The following is a 21,606-nucleotide window of genomic DNA, read 5'->3' as shown; positions in this document are numbered from 1 at the left end:
AAGGGGGCCAGGTGTGGTGGTGCACTCCTGTAATCCCAGCACTTTGGGAGACTGAGGCAGGCAGATCACTTGAGGTCAGAAGTTCAAGACCAGCCTGGCCAACAAGGTGAAACCCTGTCTGTACTAAAAATACAAAAGTTAGCCGGGTGTGGTGGCACACGCTTGTAATCCCAGCTACTTGGGAGGCTGAGGCAAGAGAATCGCTTGAACCTGGGAGGTGGAGGTTGCAGTGAGCCGAGATCGTGCCACTGCACTCCAGCCTGGGTGACAGCCTAGGCAACAGGGTGAGACTCTGTCTCAAAAAATAGTAATAAAAAAATATTTTTTAAAAGGGTTAAAACCTACCCAGTCCGCCTTCCCAAAACAACTTGTAAATTCAGTTCCCCATTGTATGTGCCTGCCCACCCCCAGTTTGGAGAGTTGTTTGTGCTCTTATTTAGAAACATATACTAAGTATGTACTTAAGTGCAATGTATCAAATAAAATAGTCCTTGATTTCTAAGATTTCATAGTGGTTCTGTAGGAAGAGGCTGACATATGAACAGATAATCACAGTATACTGTGAAAAGTGCTCTTGGAGGGGAATGTACAAGTGGTTATGGGAGCACTTGGAAGAAGGGGTTGGGACAGTGTTTTGAAGCAAATGTCACCTGGCATTTCTGCACTAACAAGTATATACTATCACAGAAGCAGCCTGATGAAGAGCACCTGCCTTCTTTCAGCCTTACAACAACCTGGTGAGGTGTAGGTTTTTGACTCCCATTTTAGAGGGCATTCTGAAGTTCAGAAAGGCTCAGTGGCTGGCTCTTAAAACACAGATCCTAGATTCAGATTCTGTGTTTGTCCCTTCCGCCTCCCAGCACATCTATGCCCTTAAGGAAGGCGTAGAATGTACCTATACATGGTACTAGAGTGTCCTGCCAGCTCCTCTCCTTTAGTTCTTTCTCCTTAAGCAAAACTAGAGTCTCAGATTCCTCTTTTCTGTGTCTAGCCTGCTTCCAGTGTCGTTGGTGCATTGAGTATTCCAGGGCTATAGCAGTAGTGAATATTGCTGATGTCATTGTTTGCCTTATTGGGATTTTGCTCTTTGTTTCACAGGGAGCTGTGATTGGTATAGACGATGAGGACGACAGCACCTTCACAATAACTGTTGATCAGAAAACCTTCCATTTCCAGGGTGAGCTGAAAGAAGAGATTCTTTCTCTTCATAGTCCCATCTGCTTCTTTTCTTCTCTTTTGGGTTGTTTGCTGGATGACTTGAATGGTTTTGCAACTGATCCTGCATGAGCGAGTGCATAGGAACATTCTGGATGAAGTGGTACTGCAGGTTAGGCAGGGATTTGTATCTGCAATGGATGTAGATCGATTTGAAACGACTGTGGATCTGGCTGCAGTTGGAGATGAAAATTTTAAAGGATAAAAATCAGTGAAGGGAGAGAGTAATGGGCTGCTGCTGCTGCTGGCTTGTGTTTACAGAAGGTTGCTGATCTTCTTTATCGAGGAGTATGGTTCTGCTTCTGCATGAAGAGTCTAAAGACTGATTGTGAAGGTTGCAGTGTTTGTCTGTGTAAAACTCAAAATATAAATTAAATTGAAGCTTAGTGGCAACCTTTGGCTTAAAGGTTTTGCTCTGCTTCAAGAACTACAAGTTTGCATTCATTTCATCTGTATTTCTGTGTTTTGTCTGCCAGCCATCATTTCTCTGCTATTATCCTTTTTATAGTTAAATGCCATCTGCCACTGCTATGTTTCGGCATTGCATGCTATGGTTCACCGGTAGAAAGGGTAAGGTACTGTATGATCATTCTCATTTCATCTTGCTTTGAAAACTCTAAACCAGCAAATAAAAGTCAATTTTAATGATCTTGTCCTAAAGTACCTCTTGTCTATTAGGAGTGACTGTTAGTTTTAGTATTAATGGTTTTGTTATTTTGCCTTTCCAGAGTAATCTCTCTTTTATGTTTAGAGCAGTCCAAGAAACTTAGAAATGAAAAGATTTGGAGAGGTTAGCACTTTCTCTCAACTACAAGTAACAGTGCACTGTTAGAGATGCTAGGTATGCCAAGATAAATAAATATTAAATACATTTATTGCTTAAAAATGTTTTGGTTATGAAGTCTAACAGAGGCCAGATATGTTATATGAGGTGTTTAGGCAGCTGTTGTCTTTTTGTGCTAGGATAGTGAATTGCAGTTTTTTTTCTTCATTGTCTTGTTTCAGAAATTGACAGATAGTAATGAAAGATGCAGGTTATATTCAACAAACCTAAACCAGTGTACTCAATAGTGATATCTCTAATGCTTTCTTCCACATATCCTTAAAATATTTACTGTGTTTGATGATATAATTTATTCAGAGCTGCTTTAATAACGATGCTCTCCTGAAATTTTCTACTATATTTAACTTCATAAAACATTTTAAATCCTATTATGAAAGCCCAGAGTTTTTATTTTTAAGTTAAATATGTAATGCTGCCTGTAAATCAAAGCAGATAATTCCTACACTCGGGAACTCTTTACTTGAATGAAGTTGAATATTTTAATGCATTTCAAGAAAGAGCTGCTGGGTGCAGGTAAGGCTGCAGTATGGAATTCTCTTCTCTGCAGTTACTAAGAAGGAGACACCTGCTTTGGACCCTCAGAAGCTGTACCTCTACCTTCTGATTTACTTTTAAATTATTTATGTCCCCTTTGGCACTCTCATACTTATTTGGCTTATAAAACAAGAAATATTCCTCAGGAAGGATTTAAATGATAAGGGTTATGCACATTTTAAAAATGGATTCATAGTTCTGAAACTGTCAGAATAATTAGTTTATTTTCTATTGTAGTAGTTATGGGAGTTTTAGCATGAGATCTGGATTTTGCAAAGAACTTGGTAAGACTGTATTTTTTTTTTTGTTAATGAGAGCTATTTCACATTCATAGGTCCTTGATCATAAAATCCCTGCAAATTTGATAAAAAGTTATCAGTGTCTGAGAGATCTTAAATTCTTTATTAGAATTGAAAGCAAATTTTAGCTATATATGTGAACATATGTTTAAATGTGCCGAAGTTTTTATTGAATACACCAGTTTTTTTTTAAGCAAATGAAATATCAGTTGATGCATTATAAAACAAATTCTACTGTCAACTATTAAAGGGAAAGCTAGAGTTTGTTCAGATACATTCATTTATTCATTCAACATCTATTTTAGACATTATTCTGGGGATACAGTGGTATACAAAACAGATAAAATTCCTTGCCCTTTGAGTCATCCATTCCAGGAAAGGAGAAAGGTAATCAACACGATCAACATGATAAGTTAGTAAAATATAAGTAAATGAGAGTGATAAGTCCTGGGGAGAAAAAAATAAAATAGGAAAGGAGAAAATGAAATAGAGGTGAGGTTGCAGGGAGAGGGGAAGTGTTGAAATTTTAAATAGGGTAGCTAGGGAAAGACTCACTGAGATGGTGCCTTTTTAGTGAAGAGCTGAAGAAAGTCAGGGAACAAAGTATATGGCTATGTTGGTGGGGGAGGTGGGGTGAATATTGTCATTTCTCTGCTTGGAATGATGTACCCACCCTGCCTCACTCCCCAACACAGTCATATACTTTGTTTTGTTTTTCTTTTTGTAGTTTATACTCATATATTTGAAGAACAGCTAGAGGTCAGCTCTGGCTGGAGTGCAGATAACCATGGGGGGAGAGTAATGGGGAATGAAATCTGAAAGGACACAGGAAGTCCAACCATATGAGGCCTTTATAAGGGCATTGAATTTGACTGAGATAAAAGGCCATTAGAAGGTTTTGAGCAGAGGAGTGACATGGTGTGATTTATGTTTTAACAGGATGACTCTGGCCACTGTGTTGGGAGTAAAATTCAGAGGGGCAAGGACAGAAGTAGGGAAACTATTTCTGCAGTAAGAGGCTGTTGTAAACCAGAAGAGAGGTGGTAGTGGCTCCCACGTGGTAGCAGTGGAGATGGGGAGATAGTGAGAAGTGGTCGAATTGTGTGCATGTTTAATCACCTTTATTGAGGTGTAATTAACATACAATAAAATGTACACAATATACAGTTATGCGTTTTAATCAGTTTATTTACTCATGACTACCACCACAATCAAGATATAGATTCCATCACTCCAGAAGATTTCTTTATGCTCCTGTCAGTCAGTCCCCAGCCCCAGCCCCCGGCCCCAGGCAACTACTTTTCTGCTTTCTATCATTGTAGAATAGATGTTTTGTTAGGAGAATTTCACATAAATGGAATCATACCATATGTACTCTCTTCTCTGGCTTTATTTTAGCTCAGCATAATGTTTTTAAGATTCATCTATGTTGTTGTATATATTAATAGTTCCTTTTATATTGCTAAGTAATACTTCATTGTATGATAGTATATTTATTCTGAAGGTTGAGCTGTAACATATGACAGAAAGACAAGTCTAGGTCGAGTAACAAGAATGGAGTTGCCATTAACTGAAGTGGAAGATTGCAGGAGGAACTAGTTTTGGAGGGTGAGGGAAATGTGGGCATCAGAGCTTAGCTTTGGACATGTTTACTAAACAAGTTTTAAATGTCCACCAAATAGGCAAATGGAGATGTCAAGTAGGCAGTTGGAGTTCAGTGGAAAAGTTTGGGCTGCAGAAATAGAGTTGGGAGTCATTGGCACATAGATGGTATTGAAAGCCACAAGAATTTGGGAATAAATGTTGAGAGAAAAGAGGTCCAACTACAGAGCCCTGGGGCACTCAAACATTTATTGAGAGGGCGCAAGATGAGTTAAAACCAGCAAAAGAGATTGAGAAGAAGCAACCAAAAAGGAGGAGGAAAACCAAATGAATGTGGTACTCTGGAAGCCACAAGAAAAGGTGTTTCTAGGAGGAGAGAAGGATCAGCAGCTATGTCAAATGCTACTGACAGATCAAATAAGATGAGGATTGAGAAATGATTACAGGATTTAATACTGAGAAGTTTATTGGTAACCTTGAGAAGAGTGATTTTAAGATAGGAGTGGAGACAGTGCATTCAAGTTTTGATGTAAAGGGAAGATGAGAAATATAGCAGTAACCGGAAGGGGAAATGGGAGCAAGGGAGCTTTTGTTTTGTTTTTGTAGGATAAGAGAAATAATAGCATTTCTATGTTGTTGGCAGTGATTCAGTAAAGAGGGAAGAATTGATGATGCAAGAGAGAAAGGAGAGAGTTGCTGGATCAGTGTCCTGGAGAAAGCAAGAGAGAATGGGATCTAACACACAGGTGGGAGCAGTGTCTTTGGCTTGGAGCATGGGCAGTTTATTCATAGTGTTATAACATAGCTGTGGTTGTTGATGAGACCTTAAATAGATTAAAGCAGTGATAATAGGGAGGAAAATGGACTAGATTTGAGATTTTAAAAAATCTATAGGAACTGGGGCACAGTGGTATGCACCTGTAGTCCTAGCTATTCAGGAGGCTGAGGCCAGAGGACCACTTGAGCCCAGGAGTTTAAGACTGTAGTGTTCTATGATCACACCTGTGCATAGCCACTGCACTCCAGCCTGGGCAATATAGTGATGCCCTGTCTCTAAAAAAGTTGTTTTTTTTTTAATCTGTAGGAACTGGTAATTGCTCAGAAATGGGAGGTGAGAGAATTTGGGTACTAAGGGTGATGCTCTTGGCTTGGCTTACTGTTGGATGTTGTCAACTCCCTTCCTTCCTTCCTTCCTTCCTTCCTTCCTTCCTTCCTTCCTTCCTTCCTTCCTTCCTTCCTTCCTCTCCCTCTCTCTTTCTTTCCTTTGTTTTCTTCTTCTTCTTTTTTTTTTCAGGGCCTTGCTCTGTCACCCAGGCTGGAGTGTAGTGGCATGATCATGGCTCACTGCAGCCTCGACTTGCTGGGCTCAAGTGATCCTCCCACCTTAGCCTCCCAGGTAGCTGGAACTACTAAAAAAATTAGCCTGCACCACCATGGCTGACTAATTTTTTTTTTAATAAAAAATTTTTATTGTAATAGTTATTTTTTGAGTTAAAATTTATATGTATGTATGTTTAATCAACTTTATTGAGGTATAACTCACTATGTTGCCAGGGCTGGTCTTGAATTCCTGGGCCCAAGCGATCCTCCTGCCTTAGCCTCCCAAATTACTGGGATTTCAGGTGTTAGCCATTGTGCCTCACTGTCAGCATCTGAAATAGAGAATATAGGAGAGCAGAGGTAGTGGTGAGGGACCTCTTATGTTTAAGTAGAGAATATAGGAGAGCAGAGGTAGTGGTGAGGGACCTCTTATGTTTAAGTTGTCTGTGGGACACATAGATGATGGTAATTGGATCTGAGTCTGGGCTGGAAATGGAGATTTGTGATCGTCAGCATACTGCTGGTAGGTAGAACTAGAAGTTGAAAATATGAATGCCTAATGGCTAGGCAGATAAGTACAGTCAAGTGTTGCATAAGGACATTTAGGTCAACGATGGACCACATATATGATGGTGGTTCTATAAGATTATAATACCATATTTTTACTGTACTTTTTCTATGTTTAGATACACAAATACTTACCATTGTGTTGTAGTTGCCCTCAGTATTGAGTCCAGTAACATACTCTATAGCAGGGCATCAAATCTTTTGCCTTCCCTGGGCCACATTGGAAGAAGAATTGTCTCGGGTCACACGTAAAATACACTAACGATAGCTGATGAGCTAAAAAAGAAAATTACAAAAAAACCTCATAATGTTTTAAGAAAGTTTATGTATTTGTATTGGGCTGCATTCAAAGCCATCCTGTGCTACATGCAGCCTGTGGGCCGCAGATTGGACAAGCTTGCAGGTTTATAGCCTAGGAATGATAGCCAAACCCTATAGCCTAGGTGTGTAGTAGGCTTTACCATCTAGGTTCATGTACTGATGTTGGCACAGTGATGAAATTGCCTAATGATGCATTTCTCAGGACACATTTCTCAGAACAGATTCCAGTCATTATGCAGTGCATAACTGTAAATGAGTGAAGAGTATGGCTGTGTAAAGACTAGCAAGTTGGAGAGGTCACACCCTGTGTAAAGGGATAGCTGCCACTTAGTTCCAGACAGTTGTAGGCTTGGAATGTTTGCCCATTGTTGTCAGATCATCCTTTTTTTCCCCAAGAGAAACCAGAAATTAATTAATTAATTAATTTATTTATTTATTTATTTTTTGTGAATGGGGTTGAGTGTGTGTGTGTGTGAACTCTCCAGTTTTAGGAACAATTTTTTATGTAGACTGAATAAAATGCATCTATGGGCTAGATAAAACCTTTGGCTTTTTAGTCTTTGATTAAAGCCATGGTAGTCTTGAGTGTTATCCTTCTGGAAGATCAGAGTGAGAAGAGAGCTGATGATTAAACCTTGGATCATACTAGGGTGGAACTGCTAACAGGCTCAGAGGAATGATCAGAGAGGTTAGGATGAAAGCTGTTAGCTTCAACCACATGAAATTACTGTTTTTTATAGGTGAAAAGTAGTTGCACATCAGCTGTTCATATGGCTCAATCTAATAGAAGACTAGTTCTTACTAATAATTCGAAAAAAACTAATTATTTGAATTTTACCTTCAAATAAAATTGTATCTGTTTAATGATTTAATATATATCATTCATAATGTTACTGATAATATATTGGGGTAATAATAATAATGGTTAACATTTATTGAATGTTTATTTTATGAGTTTTAACTGAATAGTGCCTACCATAAAATAAACATTTTAACTCATGCAGTTTTCACAACCTTATGAAGTAGGTACTGTTATACTATTAGTGTTTTTATTTTATTGATTAGAAAACTGGGAGCCACAGACACATAGCTAATATAAGACAGAACTGAAATTTGAACACAAACAATTGTACCCTAGAGCCATTTTCCTCTTCATTGTTATAAAATATATTGTAGAGATTTGTCAACTAGTTTATAATTAACATTTATCAGAAAAGGAATTAAGAGGCCGGGCACTTTGGGAGACCGAGGTGGTGGGTGGATCACTTCAGACCAGGAGTTTGAGACCAGCCTGGCCAATATGGTGAAACCCTGTCTCTACTACAAATACAAAAAATTAGCCAGGGATGGTGGTGCGTGCTGTAGTCACAGCTACTCAGGAGGCTAAGGCTGGAGAATTGCTTGAACTCGGGAGTCGGAAGTTGTAGTGAGCCGAGATCCCACCATTGCACACCCGCCTGGACAACAGAGTAAGATGCCGTCTCAAAAAAAAAAAAGGAATTAATATAAAATAAGGAACTTTAAATTACAGTGCAGTTTAATGCAATTAAAAAATTTGACACTAATTAGCCGGGAGTGGTGGTGATGTGCCTGTAATCCCAGCTACTTGGGAGGCTGAGGTGGGAGGATGACTTGAACTCAGGAGGCAAAGATTTCAGTGAGCCGAGATCGCGCCACTGCACTCCAGCCTGGCCGACAGAGCAAGACTCCATCTAAAAAAAAAAAAAAAAAAAAAAATTGACAATGACTGCAAAAATGATAATTATGTAAAGTGATAATTTGTTAATTGGCTAGTTCAAACCATTCCACAATGTATGTATACTTCAAAATATGTTGTACATGATAAATACAATTTTTAAAAATGACAAAAAAAACCAATTTGGCATTGTTAATGTTCTGCATGTTCCATTACTTTGTAGAAATATTAGTGGCGGTGTTGGTGTTTGTGGTAGTGGTAAAAACTACTATTGCTACTACTAAATATCTGTTATGAACCAGGCACTGTATAACAGGCACTGTACATTACTTACATAATTCGTAAATTCCACAGCCTGTGAGATAGCTTTATGTCTAGTTTTAGAGTTAGAGTAACTGAGTTTCAGAGAAGCTAAGTGGCAGAGCCAAGATTCGTGCACATGTTGGTCTACATCAGGGATTCTCAAAGTGTGGTTCCCGACCAGAGGGTCAGCATCACCTGGGAACTTGTTAGAAATGCAGATTCTTGCGCTCTGCCCCTCACTTGCTGAATCAGAAACTTTGGGAATGGGCTCGCTCTAGTGATTCTGATGCACTCTTAAGTTTGAGAACCACGGGTCTGGATCCAATGGTTTAACATGTTATTCCAATTTACTCTCATAACAACCACTTACACATAAGAAGGAATTGTCCTCAATTTATAGATAAAGAGAAGTGAGACACAGAGTTAAGTGACTTGCCCTTGATTTTGGATTGTCTGTATGTCCTAACCTATATATTAGGCATGTCTTGCCTTAAGCAAATCTGATGTGTGAAAAATCAAATAAAATTTTAAAGATAAAAATTTAAGGGTATGTATGTGATTCGTTTTCCATAAAATAATCCTTCATTTTCAAAGGACTTTACGGAAAACTTTTTTTTTTTTTTTCTGAAATGGAGTCTCGCCCAGGCTTGTCGCCCGGGCTGGAGTGCAGTGGCACAACAACAGCTCACTGTAACCCCCGCCTACCGGGTTCAAGCAGTTCCCTGCCTCAGCCTCCCGAGTAGCTGGGATTACAGGCATCCACCACCACTCTCGGCTAATTTTTGTATTTTTAGTAGAGACGGGGTTTCACCATATTGTCCAGACTGGTCTTGAACTCTGGACCTTGTGATCCACCCGCCTCGGCCTCGCAAAGTGCTGGGATTACAGATGTGAGCCACTGTGCCTGGCTACAGAGAATATTTTTTAAGCAGTGTGTTCTCAAAAATAATTTCAGCTGGGCACAGCAGCTCACACCCATGATCCCAGCTCTTTGGGAGGCTGAGGTGGGAGGATGGCTTGAGGCCAAGACTTAGAAACCAGCCTAGGCAATATAGTGAGGTCCTGTCTCTACAAAAAAAAAAAAAATGAAAAAACTCCCCTGAGCATGGTGGCGTGTGTGCCTGTAGTCCCAGCTACTCTGAAAGCTGAGGCAGGTGAGTCCCTTGAGTTTGGGAGTTTAAGGCTGCAGTGAGCTGGGATCACACCACTGCACTTCAGCCTCGGTGACAGAGTGAGACCCTGCCTCAAAAAAATAAAAATACTTTTTAGTATGAAATTGGTTTACAAATTTATTTGAATATACTTTCAAAGCAATACAAGTTGCCTAAGACAAAAGACATAATTTTTAAGCATTAAAAAATGTAATGTAAGTCTTAGTAGAAGTTATCTATGGTTGGTTTCACCTCAGTTCATTAGAGCTTGCTTATTTATTAAAATGCAGTGGCCGGGTGCAGTGGCTCACGCCTGTAATTTCAGCACTTTGGGAGGCCAAGGCGGGCGGATCATCTGAGGTCAGGAGTTTGAGACCAGCTTGGCCAACATGGGGAAACCCCATCTCTACTAAAAATGCAAAAATAGGCTGGGCATGGTGACGCATGCCTGTAATCCCAGCTACTCGGTAGGCTGAGGCGGGAGAATCGTTTGAACCTGGGAGGCAGAGGTTGCAGTGAGCCGAGATCATGCCACTGCACTCCAGCCTGGGCGACAGAGCAAGATTCTGTCTCCAAAAATAAATAAATAAATAAATGCAGAATTACTACAAATAAACCAGTTGTTGATGTTATGGTGAAGGAAAGTGTTTAATTCAGAGAAGTTATATTGATCAAGTATATTATGGCAACATCAGTGCTACTGCATTAACATCAATCAATTTAGCAAGGCATATCTGCATCATTAATCATTTAGTAAATTATAAGACTAAACCATGGTTGCAGGCTTAAAGGTCTTCTGCTATCTCAACACTATCACTAGTAAACAGAGGCCATTATCAGTAGGACTGTTGACTTTAAAAAATTTCCCTCTGTTGTTTCATATTTTTGATTTTCATGTGATAATTATTCTCCAAAACGAAACCAAATAATAAGATATTTCCACACTTTATGTAAGGGAAGTAAATCAGTTATAACTAATTTTCTAATTAGGTTTTATCATTTCAATAGGTGTTAGTAGGGAAATCTACTGAATTCATGTATTGGGAGTTTGTTGTATTATTGAGGAGGGTCGGACTTCACTGATGTACTTTTCTTCTTCTTTATTTGCTTTCTGTACAAGATCCTCCCTAAATATTTGAAATTATAATCTTTCCAGGTTTAACTAATTATGGACTGTTTGGCTTAATAGCTAGCAAGGTTAGAGAGGATAGTTTTATTTTTTGTTAATAATTTTATTCCAACATCCTGTTTTCCATAATTTCTAAGTAGTAAAATTAATACTTGCTCACTTAGAAATTTGGGAAAAGTATAAAGTAGTATAAAGATGATACTAATAATCATTCATAATCCTACCACTTGAAGATAATTGTTAGTAACATGGTTGTATATTTCCTTCTGATCCTTCAGTTGTTTACAGTAATCCCCTCTTACCTGAGGTTTCACTTTACACAGTTTCAGTTACCTGTGGTCAGCTGTGGTCTGAACATATTCAATAGAAAACTCCAGAAATAAACAATTGATAAGTTTTAAATTGCACACTGTTCTGCTCCATCCCACTTGGGTGTGAATCATCCTTTTGTCCCATGTATCTATGGTGATGATGGTACCTGCCCATTAGTCACTTACTAAGTAGGCTTCTGGGTATCAGATCTACTGTTGCAGTGTACTGCAATGTTTGTGTTCAAGTAGCCCTTATTTTATTTAATAATGGTGCCAGAGCTCTAGAGTAGTGATGCTGGCATATTGTTATAATTGTTCTATTTTATTATTAGTTGTTAATCTTACTGTGCCTTATTTATAAGTTAAACTTTACTATAGGCAAGTATGTAATAGGAAAAAATATATAGTATATATAGGGTTCAATACTATCCACAGTTTCAGGCATCCACTGGGGGTCTTCCTATGATAAAGGGGGACTATTCTGTATGTGTATGAATGTGTGCGTGTTATAAAATTGAGTCATTCTGCCAGCCTGGCCAACATGGCGAAACCCCCCCTCCACTAAAAATACAAAAATTAGCCATGTGTCGTGGCTTGCGCCTGTAGTACCACCTCCTCGGGAGGCTGAGGCTGGTAGAACCGCTTGAACCCGGGAGGCAGAGGTTGCAGTGAGCCAAGATCTTGTCACTGCACTCCAGCCTGGGCAACAGAGTGAGAGACCATCTTAAAAAAAAAAAAAATTTGAGTCATTCTGTATAAATAGGTTATCCAGATTTTCAGTTCTAAGTATTATGTCATGATCCTTTCCCCATGACACTGAATGTTCTAAGAAAACATGATTTTTGGCTAGGCGTGATAGCTCACGCCTGTAATCCCAGCACTTTGCGAGGCCAAGGCGGGGTAGATCACTTGATCCCAGGAGTTTGAGACCAGCCTAGCCAACATGGTGAAACCCTGTCTCTACTAAAAAAAAAAGAAAAAAAAAATTAGCTGACGTGGTGGTACGTGCCTGTAGTCCCAGCTACTAGGGAGGTTGAGGTGGGAGAATCACTTGAACTCGGGAGGCAGAGGTTGCAGTGAGCTGAGATTGCACTGCTGCACTCCAGCCTGGGTGACAGAGTGAGACCCTGTCTCAAAAAAAACAAAAAAAAAACCCATGATTTGTAAAAGTTGCATAATATTTCATTTTATAAATAATATATTTAGCCACTCATCTGTATTGTACACATTTTTCTCCATTTTCTCCATTTGGTTAATCTTTAACCAAATCTCTGGTTAGCTAAGGATACTTAGATTCATAAAAGAATTTGTCAGAACTAAAAGCATAAATATTTTTAATATTTCTGAAGCAGTCTTGCCCAATTGCGTTTACTCTTCTCTGTTTTCATCACACCCCTCATCAGCACTTAGTATTATAATTTTAAAGGCATGCCAACTCAATGTCACTGCAAAAATATATTTTGATGTGTTTGTTTATTTCTTGTTGGGTGACTTGTTTACTCCTTTGACCATTTTTTTGTTGTTCATCTTTTTTTATATCCTCCTTTTTTGAAAGTAAAAGGAAATAGACTTATTCATTAACGCTATTTATTATTTCAGAAATTGCTGATATATATTAAGTAATGTTTTTTCAGTTTGGAATACATTGCTTGGTAGGTATTAGTGTGAGGAGTAGATTAAGATATATAGACAAAAGCATTTCCCTACCTTTGTATATAATGTACCTGAAAAAAATGCATGGAAGTAGGCTGTGTGAGTTGAACAAAGACTTGCATGGTATAGGAGGGTATATTCTTACCACATACTATAAAGTCCTTAATGACATTTTGCCTTTTAGAGAAAATATTTATTCATAAGATTTATTTACACATTTTATTCCTTTCCTTCAAAAATGAACATATAGGCAATGGACCAGAGTCTGATGGGCCAAATTCTATGGATTGTCCCATTGATAAAGATTTACTGTTTTCAGCATTCTTAATGATTTCTCGGTTGTATTATGTTTATTTAACTTATGCTTATTATTATTCCCATTGCCATTTTAATTTTTCTGTTTTTCTACTAATTAAAATAACGATAGTACAGCCATTTATGGAAAACAGGATGCAGGTTTCTCAAAAAACTAAAAATTGAACTGCCATATGATCCAGCAATTCCACTACTGAGTATAAGGTTGCCCCTCAGTATCTGTGGGGAATTGGTTCCAGGACCCCCACTCCCCACCCCCAGTACCAAAATCGCAGATGCCCACACCCCTTATATAAAATGGCACAGTATTTGCATAAACCTGTGCCTATTCTCCTATATACTTTAAACCATCAATAGATTTCTAGATTACTTACAGTACCTAATAGAGCGCAAATGCTATGTAAATAGTTATCATACTATACTTTTAAAATCTGTATTATTTTGGCTGGGCGTGGTGACTCACGCCTGTAATCCCAGCACTTTGGGAGGCTGACGTGGGCAGATCACCTGAGGTCAGGAGTTCGAAACCAGCCTGGCCAACATGGCAAAACCCTGTCTCTACCAAAAATACAAAAATTAGCCAGGCATGGTGGTGGGCATCTGTAATTCCAGCTACTCGGGAGGCTGAAGCAGGAGAATTGCTTGAACCCGGGAGGCAGAGGTTGCAGTGAGCCAAGATCACGCCACTGCATTCCAGCCTGGGCGACAGAGCAAGACTCCGTCTCAAAAAAAAAAAAAAAATTACATTATTTTTACTGTTGTATTATTATTTTTAATTGTTTCTTTTTAAAAATATTTTTAATCTTTAATTGGTTGAATCCACGGATGCAGAACCTGCAGATACAGAGGGCCAACATACATCCAAAGGAAATGAAATCAGTATGTTGAGGAGATATGTAACGCACTCCCCACTTTCACTCATTCACTGTAGCGTTATTCACAGTTGCCAAGATATGGAGTCACCCTAATTGTCCATCAATAGATGAACAGATAAAGAAAATGTGTGGCCAGTTGCGGTGTCTCACACCTGTAATCCCAGCACTTTGGGAGGCCGAGGCGGGCAGATCACGAGGTCAGGAGTTTGAGACCAGCCAGACCAACATGGTGAAACCCCATCTCTACTAAAAATACAAAAATTAGCCGGGCCTGGTGGCACGCGCCTATAATCCCAGCTACTCAGGAGGCTGAGGCAGGAGACCGCTCGAACCCAGGAGGGGGAAGTTGTAGTGAGCTGAGATCACACCATTGCACTCCAGCCTGGGCAACAGAGTGAGACTCCATCTCAAAAAAAGAAAAAGAAAAGAAAATGTAATATACTCTTCAACTTTATTTTCCTTTCTAATTTTTTTTTTTTTTTTTTTTGGCTAGGAGCAGTGTATTGAGACCAGTTTTTTGTTTGTTGTTTTTTTGAGACAGAGTCTTGCTCCTGTTGCCCAGGCTAGAGTGCAATGGCATGATCTTGGTTCACTGCAACCTCCGCCTCCCAGGTTCAAGCAATTCTCCTGCCTTAGCCTCCCAAGTAGCTAGGATTACAGGCGTCTGCCACCATGCCTGGCTTATTTTTGTATTTTTAGTAGAGATGGGGTTTTGCCACGTTGGCCAGGCTGGTCTTGAACTCCTGACCTCATGATCCGCCCGCCTCTGCCTCCCAAAGTGCTGGGAGTACAGGCGTGAACCACCATGCCCAGTTGAGACCAGGTTTTTCTTTTATTTGAGATGGAGTTTCGCTCTTGTTGCCCAGGCTGGAGTGCAGTGGTGCGAACTCGGCTCACTGCAACCTCCATCTCCCGAGTTCAAGCGATTCTCCTGCCTCAGCCTCCAGAGTAGCTGCGATTACAGGCATGCACCACTATGCCCAGCTAACTTTGTATTTTTGGTAGAGACAAGGTTTCTCCTTGTTGGTCAGGCTGGTCTCGAACTGCTGACCTTAGGTGATCCAGCCACTTCAGCCTCCCAAAGTGCTGGCATTACAGGCGTGAGCCACTGTGCCCAGCCGAGACCAAGTTTTCAAAAAGAAGGAAATCTTCGCTGGGCTTGGTGGCTCATGCCTGTAATTCCAGTACCTTGGGAAGCCGAGGTGGGCAGATCACCTGAGTCCAGCAGTTCGAGACCAGCCTGGCCAACATGGCAAAACCCTGTCTCTACCAAAAATACAAAACTTAGCCAGGCATTGTGACACATGCCTGTAATCGCAGCTACTCAGGAGGCTGAGGCAGGAGAATCCCTTGAACCTGGGAGGCGGAGGTTGCAGTGAGCCAAGATCGCGCCCCTGCTCTCCCACCTGGGCGACAGAGCAAGACTCTGTCTCAAAAAAAAAAAGGAAGTTTTGTTATTTGTGATAAAATGGATGAACCTGAAGGACATTATTCATTTAAATGTATAAACTTTAAAAATTGAACTTATAGTAGCAGAGAGTAGAATGGTGGTTACCAGGAGCTGGAGGCGGTGAATGTTGGGGAGATGTTGGTCAAAGGGTACAAAGTTTCAGTTAGACAGGAGGAATCAGTTCAAGAAGTCTTATTTATTTATTTATTTTTTGAGACAGGGTCTTGCTGTGTCACCGAGGCTAGAGTGCAGTGGCACAATCATACCTCACTGCAACCCCAAACACCTGGCCTCAAGTGATCTTTCCACCTCAGAGTCCTGAGTAGCTAGGACTGCAGGCATTCACTCCCATGCCCAACTAATTTATTTATTTTTTATTTGGTAGAGACAGGGTCTCACTATGTTGCCTAGGTTGGTCTCGAACTCCTGGCCTCAAGTGATTCTCCTACTTTGGCCTCCCAAAATGCTGGGAATACAAGTCTGAGCCATGAAGAGATCTATTATACCACATGGTGACAATAATTAATAACAATGTACTATATTCTTGCAAATTGCTAAGAAAGTAGATTTTAAGTGTTCTCATCATGAAAAAATAAGTATGTGAGGTAATATTTGTGTTAACTGGCTTGATGGAGCCATTCCACAATGTACATATTTCAAGATAACATGTTATTCATGATAAATATATAAAACTTGTATTTGTCAATTAAGAAAAAAAGTTTATTTATTTATTTGTTTTTGAGGTGGAGTCTTGCTCTGTTGCCCAGGCTGGAGTGCAGTGGCATGATCTTGGCTCACTGCAACCTCTGCCTTCCGGGTTCAAGTGATTCTCCTGCCTTAGCCTCCCCAGTAGCTGGGATTACAGGTGCTCACCAGCACACCTGGCTAATTTTTCTTTAATTTTTAGTAGAGACAGGGTTTTACCATGTTGACCAGGCTGGTCTCGAACTCCTGACCTCAAATGATCTGTCCACCTCGGCCTCCCAAAGTGTTGGGATTATAGGCGTGAGCCACCGCTCCTGGCCAAGAAAACAGTTTTTAAAAAGAATGAATGTTAGAATAGGATACAAAATATATTCAAATAGTTGCCTGAACACTGCTCTTCTTTTTTTTTTTTTTTTTTTGCAAGAGAATCTAGCTCTGTCACCCAGGCTGGAATGCAGTGGCAGGATCATAGCTCACTGTGGCCTTGAACTCCTGGCTCAAGTGATCCTCCTACTTCAGCCCTACAGCCCTTCCCTAGGCAGTCCTTCACTTCTAGAAAATACCAGTACTCAATTTATTCCCTTCTTTTCATACGTTCATTTTTATTCTAAAGAAATATTTGAGTGTTTATTGTATCCCAGGCACTAAGTTAGTTTCTGAGTATAAAGGGTGAGCAAAGCAACATGCCTAATACCAAGGTTTTTGCATTTTGAAAACCATCCTAGAAGAGGCTTCCTGGTTGCACACAATACTCACCCTTGTTTTTACTTTTAGACTGCCAACTGGTAAATTCTCCAAGAAAATGCTTACTTCTACCATGATAATCTTTTTTTTTTTTTGAGATGGCATCTCACTCTGTCACTCAGGCTGGAGTGTAGTGGCATGATCTTGGCTCACTGCAACCTCCGCCTCCAGGGTTCAAGCGATTCTCCTGCCTTAGCCTCCCGAGTAGCTGGGATTATAGGCGCGCCACCACACCGTCTAATTTTTTTGTAGAGACGAGGTTTCACCATGTTGGCCAGGCTGGTCTCGAACTACTGACCTCAAGTTATCTGCCCGCCTTGGCCTCCCAAAGTGCCGGGATTACAGGCGTGATTCACTGCACCTGGCTGCTACTATGATTATCTTTGTCTCTTGAACCTCCTCCATTAACCTCTTACAAAAGACCTCTACAAGGCATTCATTCTTAGGATCATGGTGCTTTCATTAATGTATTCCACATGTAACACTGATACAGCGTATAGATTAAAGTTAAGTTTTATCATTAGATTTTCTTAATATTAAATTTGGGACCATAAGACAGTTTCAATACCCAGGAAAAAAGAAATCGAGTTCAAATAAATACAAGAAAGTCTCTATCTTTGCCAGGGGACATCTGCTTTAGGTAACTGCCTAGTGGGAGGAATCAGGGGATCAAATAAAAGAAAATTGAACTGGTCCTTGAATATGGATGATTTAAATCAAGTGAAGATGGGTGTCAGTGGGAATTTTTCTTGGAGGGGATGATTGTAAATTTTTTCTGGAGAAGATTATTATGATATAGAAGTGAGCCTCTGGTGCATAAAAATGGGGTGCAGAGGATGCAAATGCTTACTTCGGGTTCAGTTAACATGCAGGGAGTATAATTCTAGGTACCTCACACATACTTAAAAAGTAGGTATTTTTATTCCCATTTTATAGATAAGGAAACTGAGACTTGTGTAAGTTTTTATTCCATGTCACACATATAGGAAGTGGCAGAGCCTGGATTCAAACCCATGCTCTTTTCATCACATGGTGCTGCTTGTTCATGCCTTTCCTTCCTTGTTACTCTTGGCTATACTCATGTCTGTCTCTTTTACCATGCCTTAACCTCTTTGCAGCTCTAGCTTCACTGCTGTTCTCTCTCCTAAACAGCATAGCATCCTTCCTACACTGACTGTATTAGCAATGTTTTCATGCTGTCAGGTGGTTTTGGTTGTCACGTTTCTCCTGTGCTTAGTATATATCCATGTTGATGCTTGTCACTGGGCAGGGACCCAGCTGAGGCAAAGGAACTGGGGCATTGGTTGGAAAAGATGGGCTTGAGTCATGGCATGAGGCATAAGATGAGCAAGTCTGTCACCAGGTGTGTGGGAGGTTTGGAAACCTGGCCAGAGAAAGGCCTAGGGATGCTCCCCGTATGGATTTAAGGGTCAGGGAGTCAAACATTAACCTGTACCCAATTTAATTTTAAGCCTGTTCTAACGCACAGTTCTCTTACTATGTCAACTGAGGGAGTATTCCCAGATTGTTGAAGGAAACAAACCAATATGTTTTCTCATATTTACTCCTTCTTTGCAGAAGTCCTGCTTTCCAAAGAAGACTGAATGTAGAGCATGAGGTTACCAGTAAAATAAGGATGCCAGTGCTGACTCTATAAGTGTTGTGAGATTAGAGAAATGCATATAAATACTCAACATGGTGCCTGGCAAATAGCAGGGCTCGAAACACCTTAGCTGCTGCTGTTACTCTGTATGAATTTACTTGTGATAATGCTGCTGCTGTTTCTGGGATTCCCCATTTCTCCTTTTTCTAGTCTAGGGTTTGGCTTAGTGATAACCCAAAATAGGTTCTTGAAAATCCCACACACTGAGGATGGCACAAGGGATACAGAACTCATGGAGTGCTATTCAGGGGGTCTCAGTTTGATAGGAGGAATGACTGATGAGCATAGCAGCTGGTACAGCAGGAACTGTACCAAAGGCTTAAGTACATCTTCTCATTTAATTCTTTTTAACAACCCGAAAGATAACTATAAGGAAACTTAAGCACAGGATGCAAAATAACTTATGCATAGTATGTAATTTGGAACAAATAATTACAGTACAACATAAGTGCCATAGAGACCTATGGAAATGTTGAAGAGAAAACTAGTAGAGGCAAGGAAAAGCTTCACAGAAGAGATAATGTTTGATGTGGGTTTTGAAGGATGAAATAGAGGTGGAGATTGGCAAGGCTGGAAGTGGAAAGAAGGATCACTTAGCAACCTGCAGAGAAAGGGGCAGCACATTCTAAGCAAAGGGAACCGTGTATGCACAAGCTTGGAAGTGTGGAAAAGGATGACCTGTTTGAGAAATGTAAGAAGTGTCCTATATTTTAGAATACACGGGAGGTGAGGAGAAGGAGGCTTGAGTTGAGCTGGAACTAGATAGATCATCAAGATCTCATACACCAGAATGATAGGTTAAAACACCTTTTCTGTAAATTAGGAAAAGGCAATTTTAGTCAGGGAAGCCTCCTCATCACATTTGTGGCTCAGAGGGAACACTAGGAACCAGAGTGAAGAGAAGTGAGATTGGAGACAAGGAGCCTAGTGTGGAGCTTACTGCAGAGGCTCTGGTGAGAGATGGTGAAGGTTTGAACCAAGGCAGTAATGGTGGTTGCTTTTACTTACACAGGGTACATCCTGATTGTCAATGGATAGACTATGAATGGAATATGACTATTCGAAGTATAAAAATTGACGCTTGACCATGTTCTGTCTGTGGGAGTTTTTAGGTAGCTTACAAAACTTTTGAGGAATTTACATTTTCAACTAATGAGATAAATCAGGGTAATGCCATAAATGCAATGTGCAGTTGAATTTTAGCAATGTGGATAGGTTGGTTCATGGTAAAGAGAAGTGAATCTGAGCCATAGCCTATCTGAAAAGAAATACCTTTTCTAGCTTTATATATAGAAACTAGAACTAAGTTTAACATTGTTGTCTAATATATATTTTTTGGCATGTCATCAAGAATTTCTTGGGCCAGGCATGGTAGCTTATGCCTGTAATCTCAATACTATGGGAGTTTGAGGCAGGAGGATTGCTCAAGCCCAGGAGTTCAAGACCAGCCTAAGCAAAGAAGCGAGATCCTTTTTGAAATTACCAGGGCATGGTGTTATCCGTCTATAATCCTAGCTACTTGGGAGGCTGAGGTGGGAGGATCACTTGAATCTAGGAGTTTGAGGCTGCTGTGAGCTATGATTGTGTCAGTGCACACCAGCCTGGGCAACAGAGCAAGATCCTGTCTCTAAAAAATAAAAATAAACTAAAAAAAATTTTTAAAAGAATTTAAAAAAAGTTTTTACATTTTATACTTAATGAATTTGATTTAAGCATAGTGATTTGGTATAAATCATTGTAAGTCCTAAATGTAGGGAGGGCTGAATCAGTGACATTTTACTATATATAGATTGTGTTTTATGAGATGGAGTTAAAGCTTGTGGAATGTACTTGGATTATGTCTGAGTTTATATTGCAGCCTTGGTCTAGGACTATATGCTCTCTGAAAGAAAGGTGAAGATATTATATTAACAGCTTATGCTAAATATAGAGAAGGGAGGAAGTAGCTTACTGCTAGTTCTTTGCCCTGAGCAGAAGTCCTTGGAAAGCTACTGAGGGCAAAGAGTGAAGCCTTCAGAAAGGTTGTTTACCAGGAATATTATAAGATTATAATGCAGAAATACCTTCACTCTACCTTATACCCTGAAGAAATATTTGCATATTCTTTTTAAGTCTAAAGGGCTTCCTTACCTGCAATGTGTAAGGAATAACGTCTGTTTTCAGAAAATTCTCTAAACATTTTGTTTATAGTAACATAAATCAATCATGGTAATTTCTTATAATGTGGTTCTGTTACTCTGTTAGGCCACATCTGTTTTGGCTTTGCTTGCCTTGGAAGCCAACAAAAGAATTCAGTAGCAAATTCTTTTTTCCTATAGATTTATATTTTTGGCCTTGCTTTAGTTTCTTTCCTGAATTTTCTAACAGGCATTTTTTTTTCTTTCTTTCCTTTCATTGACTTACTCAAAAGTTGAATGATGTGTAATATTCTTCCTTTCTGAAACTCTTAGCCTTGGTAATCAATGGGCAGGTATTTTTGAAGTTCTATATTTTTCCTCATGAATTGAGATTTAGCTTTAGCTTCTTCTGTTTACCTCCTGTCATTCTTCTTTCTCTTTTCTTCCCCAGAATATGTTAAAGATATATTTTACATTTTGGCTTTCCCTGGAGAAGGAAGGTTAATATTCAATAAAACCTCTTTTAATAAGATTCTTGCAGAGGTCAAGTTTACCAAATTTCAGGATTAATTGAGTCTGAGACTCTTCCAGCCCCAAATAAAATTTTGGTAACCTACCACCTCCTAATCTGATTGTCTTCCTGTTTTCTCTGTGTTATAGAACAGCACTTCATTTACCCAATTAGCCTAATTTGAAGCCTTCTGTTTCCCTAAGTCTACATTCCCTACATTCCTCTCTGTATCTGATGAGTTACCATGTCCATTGGATTCCATCTTTTCTTTATCTCCTGTC

General features: G+C 39.7%; 1 protein-coding gene across 11 annotated transcripts in view; it reads left to right on the top strand.

The window, feature by feature from the left end:
• The window catches only part of OSBPL9 (oxysterol binding protein like 9), a 209,917-nt gene that overhangs the window by 90,928 nt on the left and 97,383 nt on the right, over window positions 1-21,606 (top strand). For 10 of the 11 annotated variants that reach the window (XM_031001674.3, XM_031001680.3, XM_055348541.2 and 7 more), the window contains one exon: window positions 1,099-1,177. The exons of the other annotated variant lie outside the window; for it this stretch is intronic. In XM_031001674.3, the coding sequence (XP_030857534.1) occupies window positions 1,099-1,177 (79 nt within the window). The remainder of the gene's footprint in view (window positions 1-1,098; window positions 1,178-21,606) is intronic. 11 annotated transcript variants of the gene reach the window in all.

This window comes from Gorilla gorilla, chromosome 1 (assembly GCF_029281585.2).
Source record: "Gorilla gorilla gorilla isolate KB3781 chromosome 1, NHGRI_mGorGor1-v2.1_pri, whole genome shotgun sequence".
NCBI lineage: Eukaryota > Metazoa > Chordata > Mammalia > Primates > Hominidae > Gorilla > Gorilla gorilla.
The sequence above is the reverse complement of the archived record's forward strand: the minus strand, read 5'-3'. Positions and strand labels throughout refer to the sequence as shown.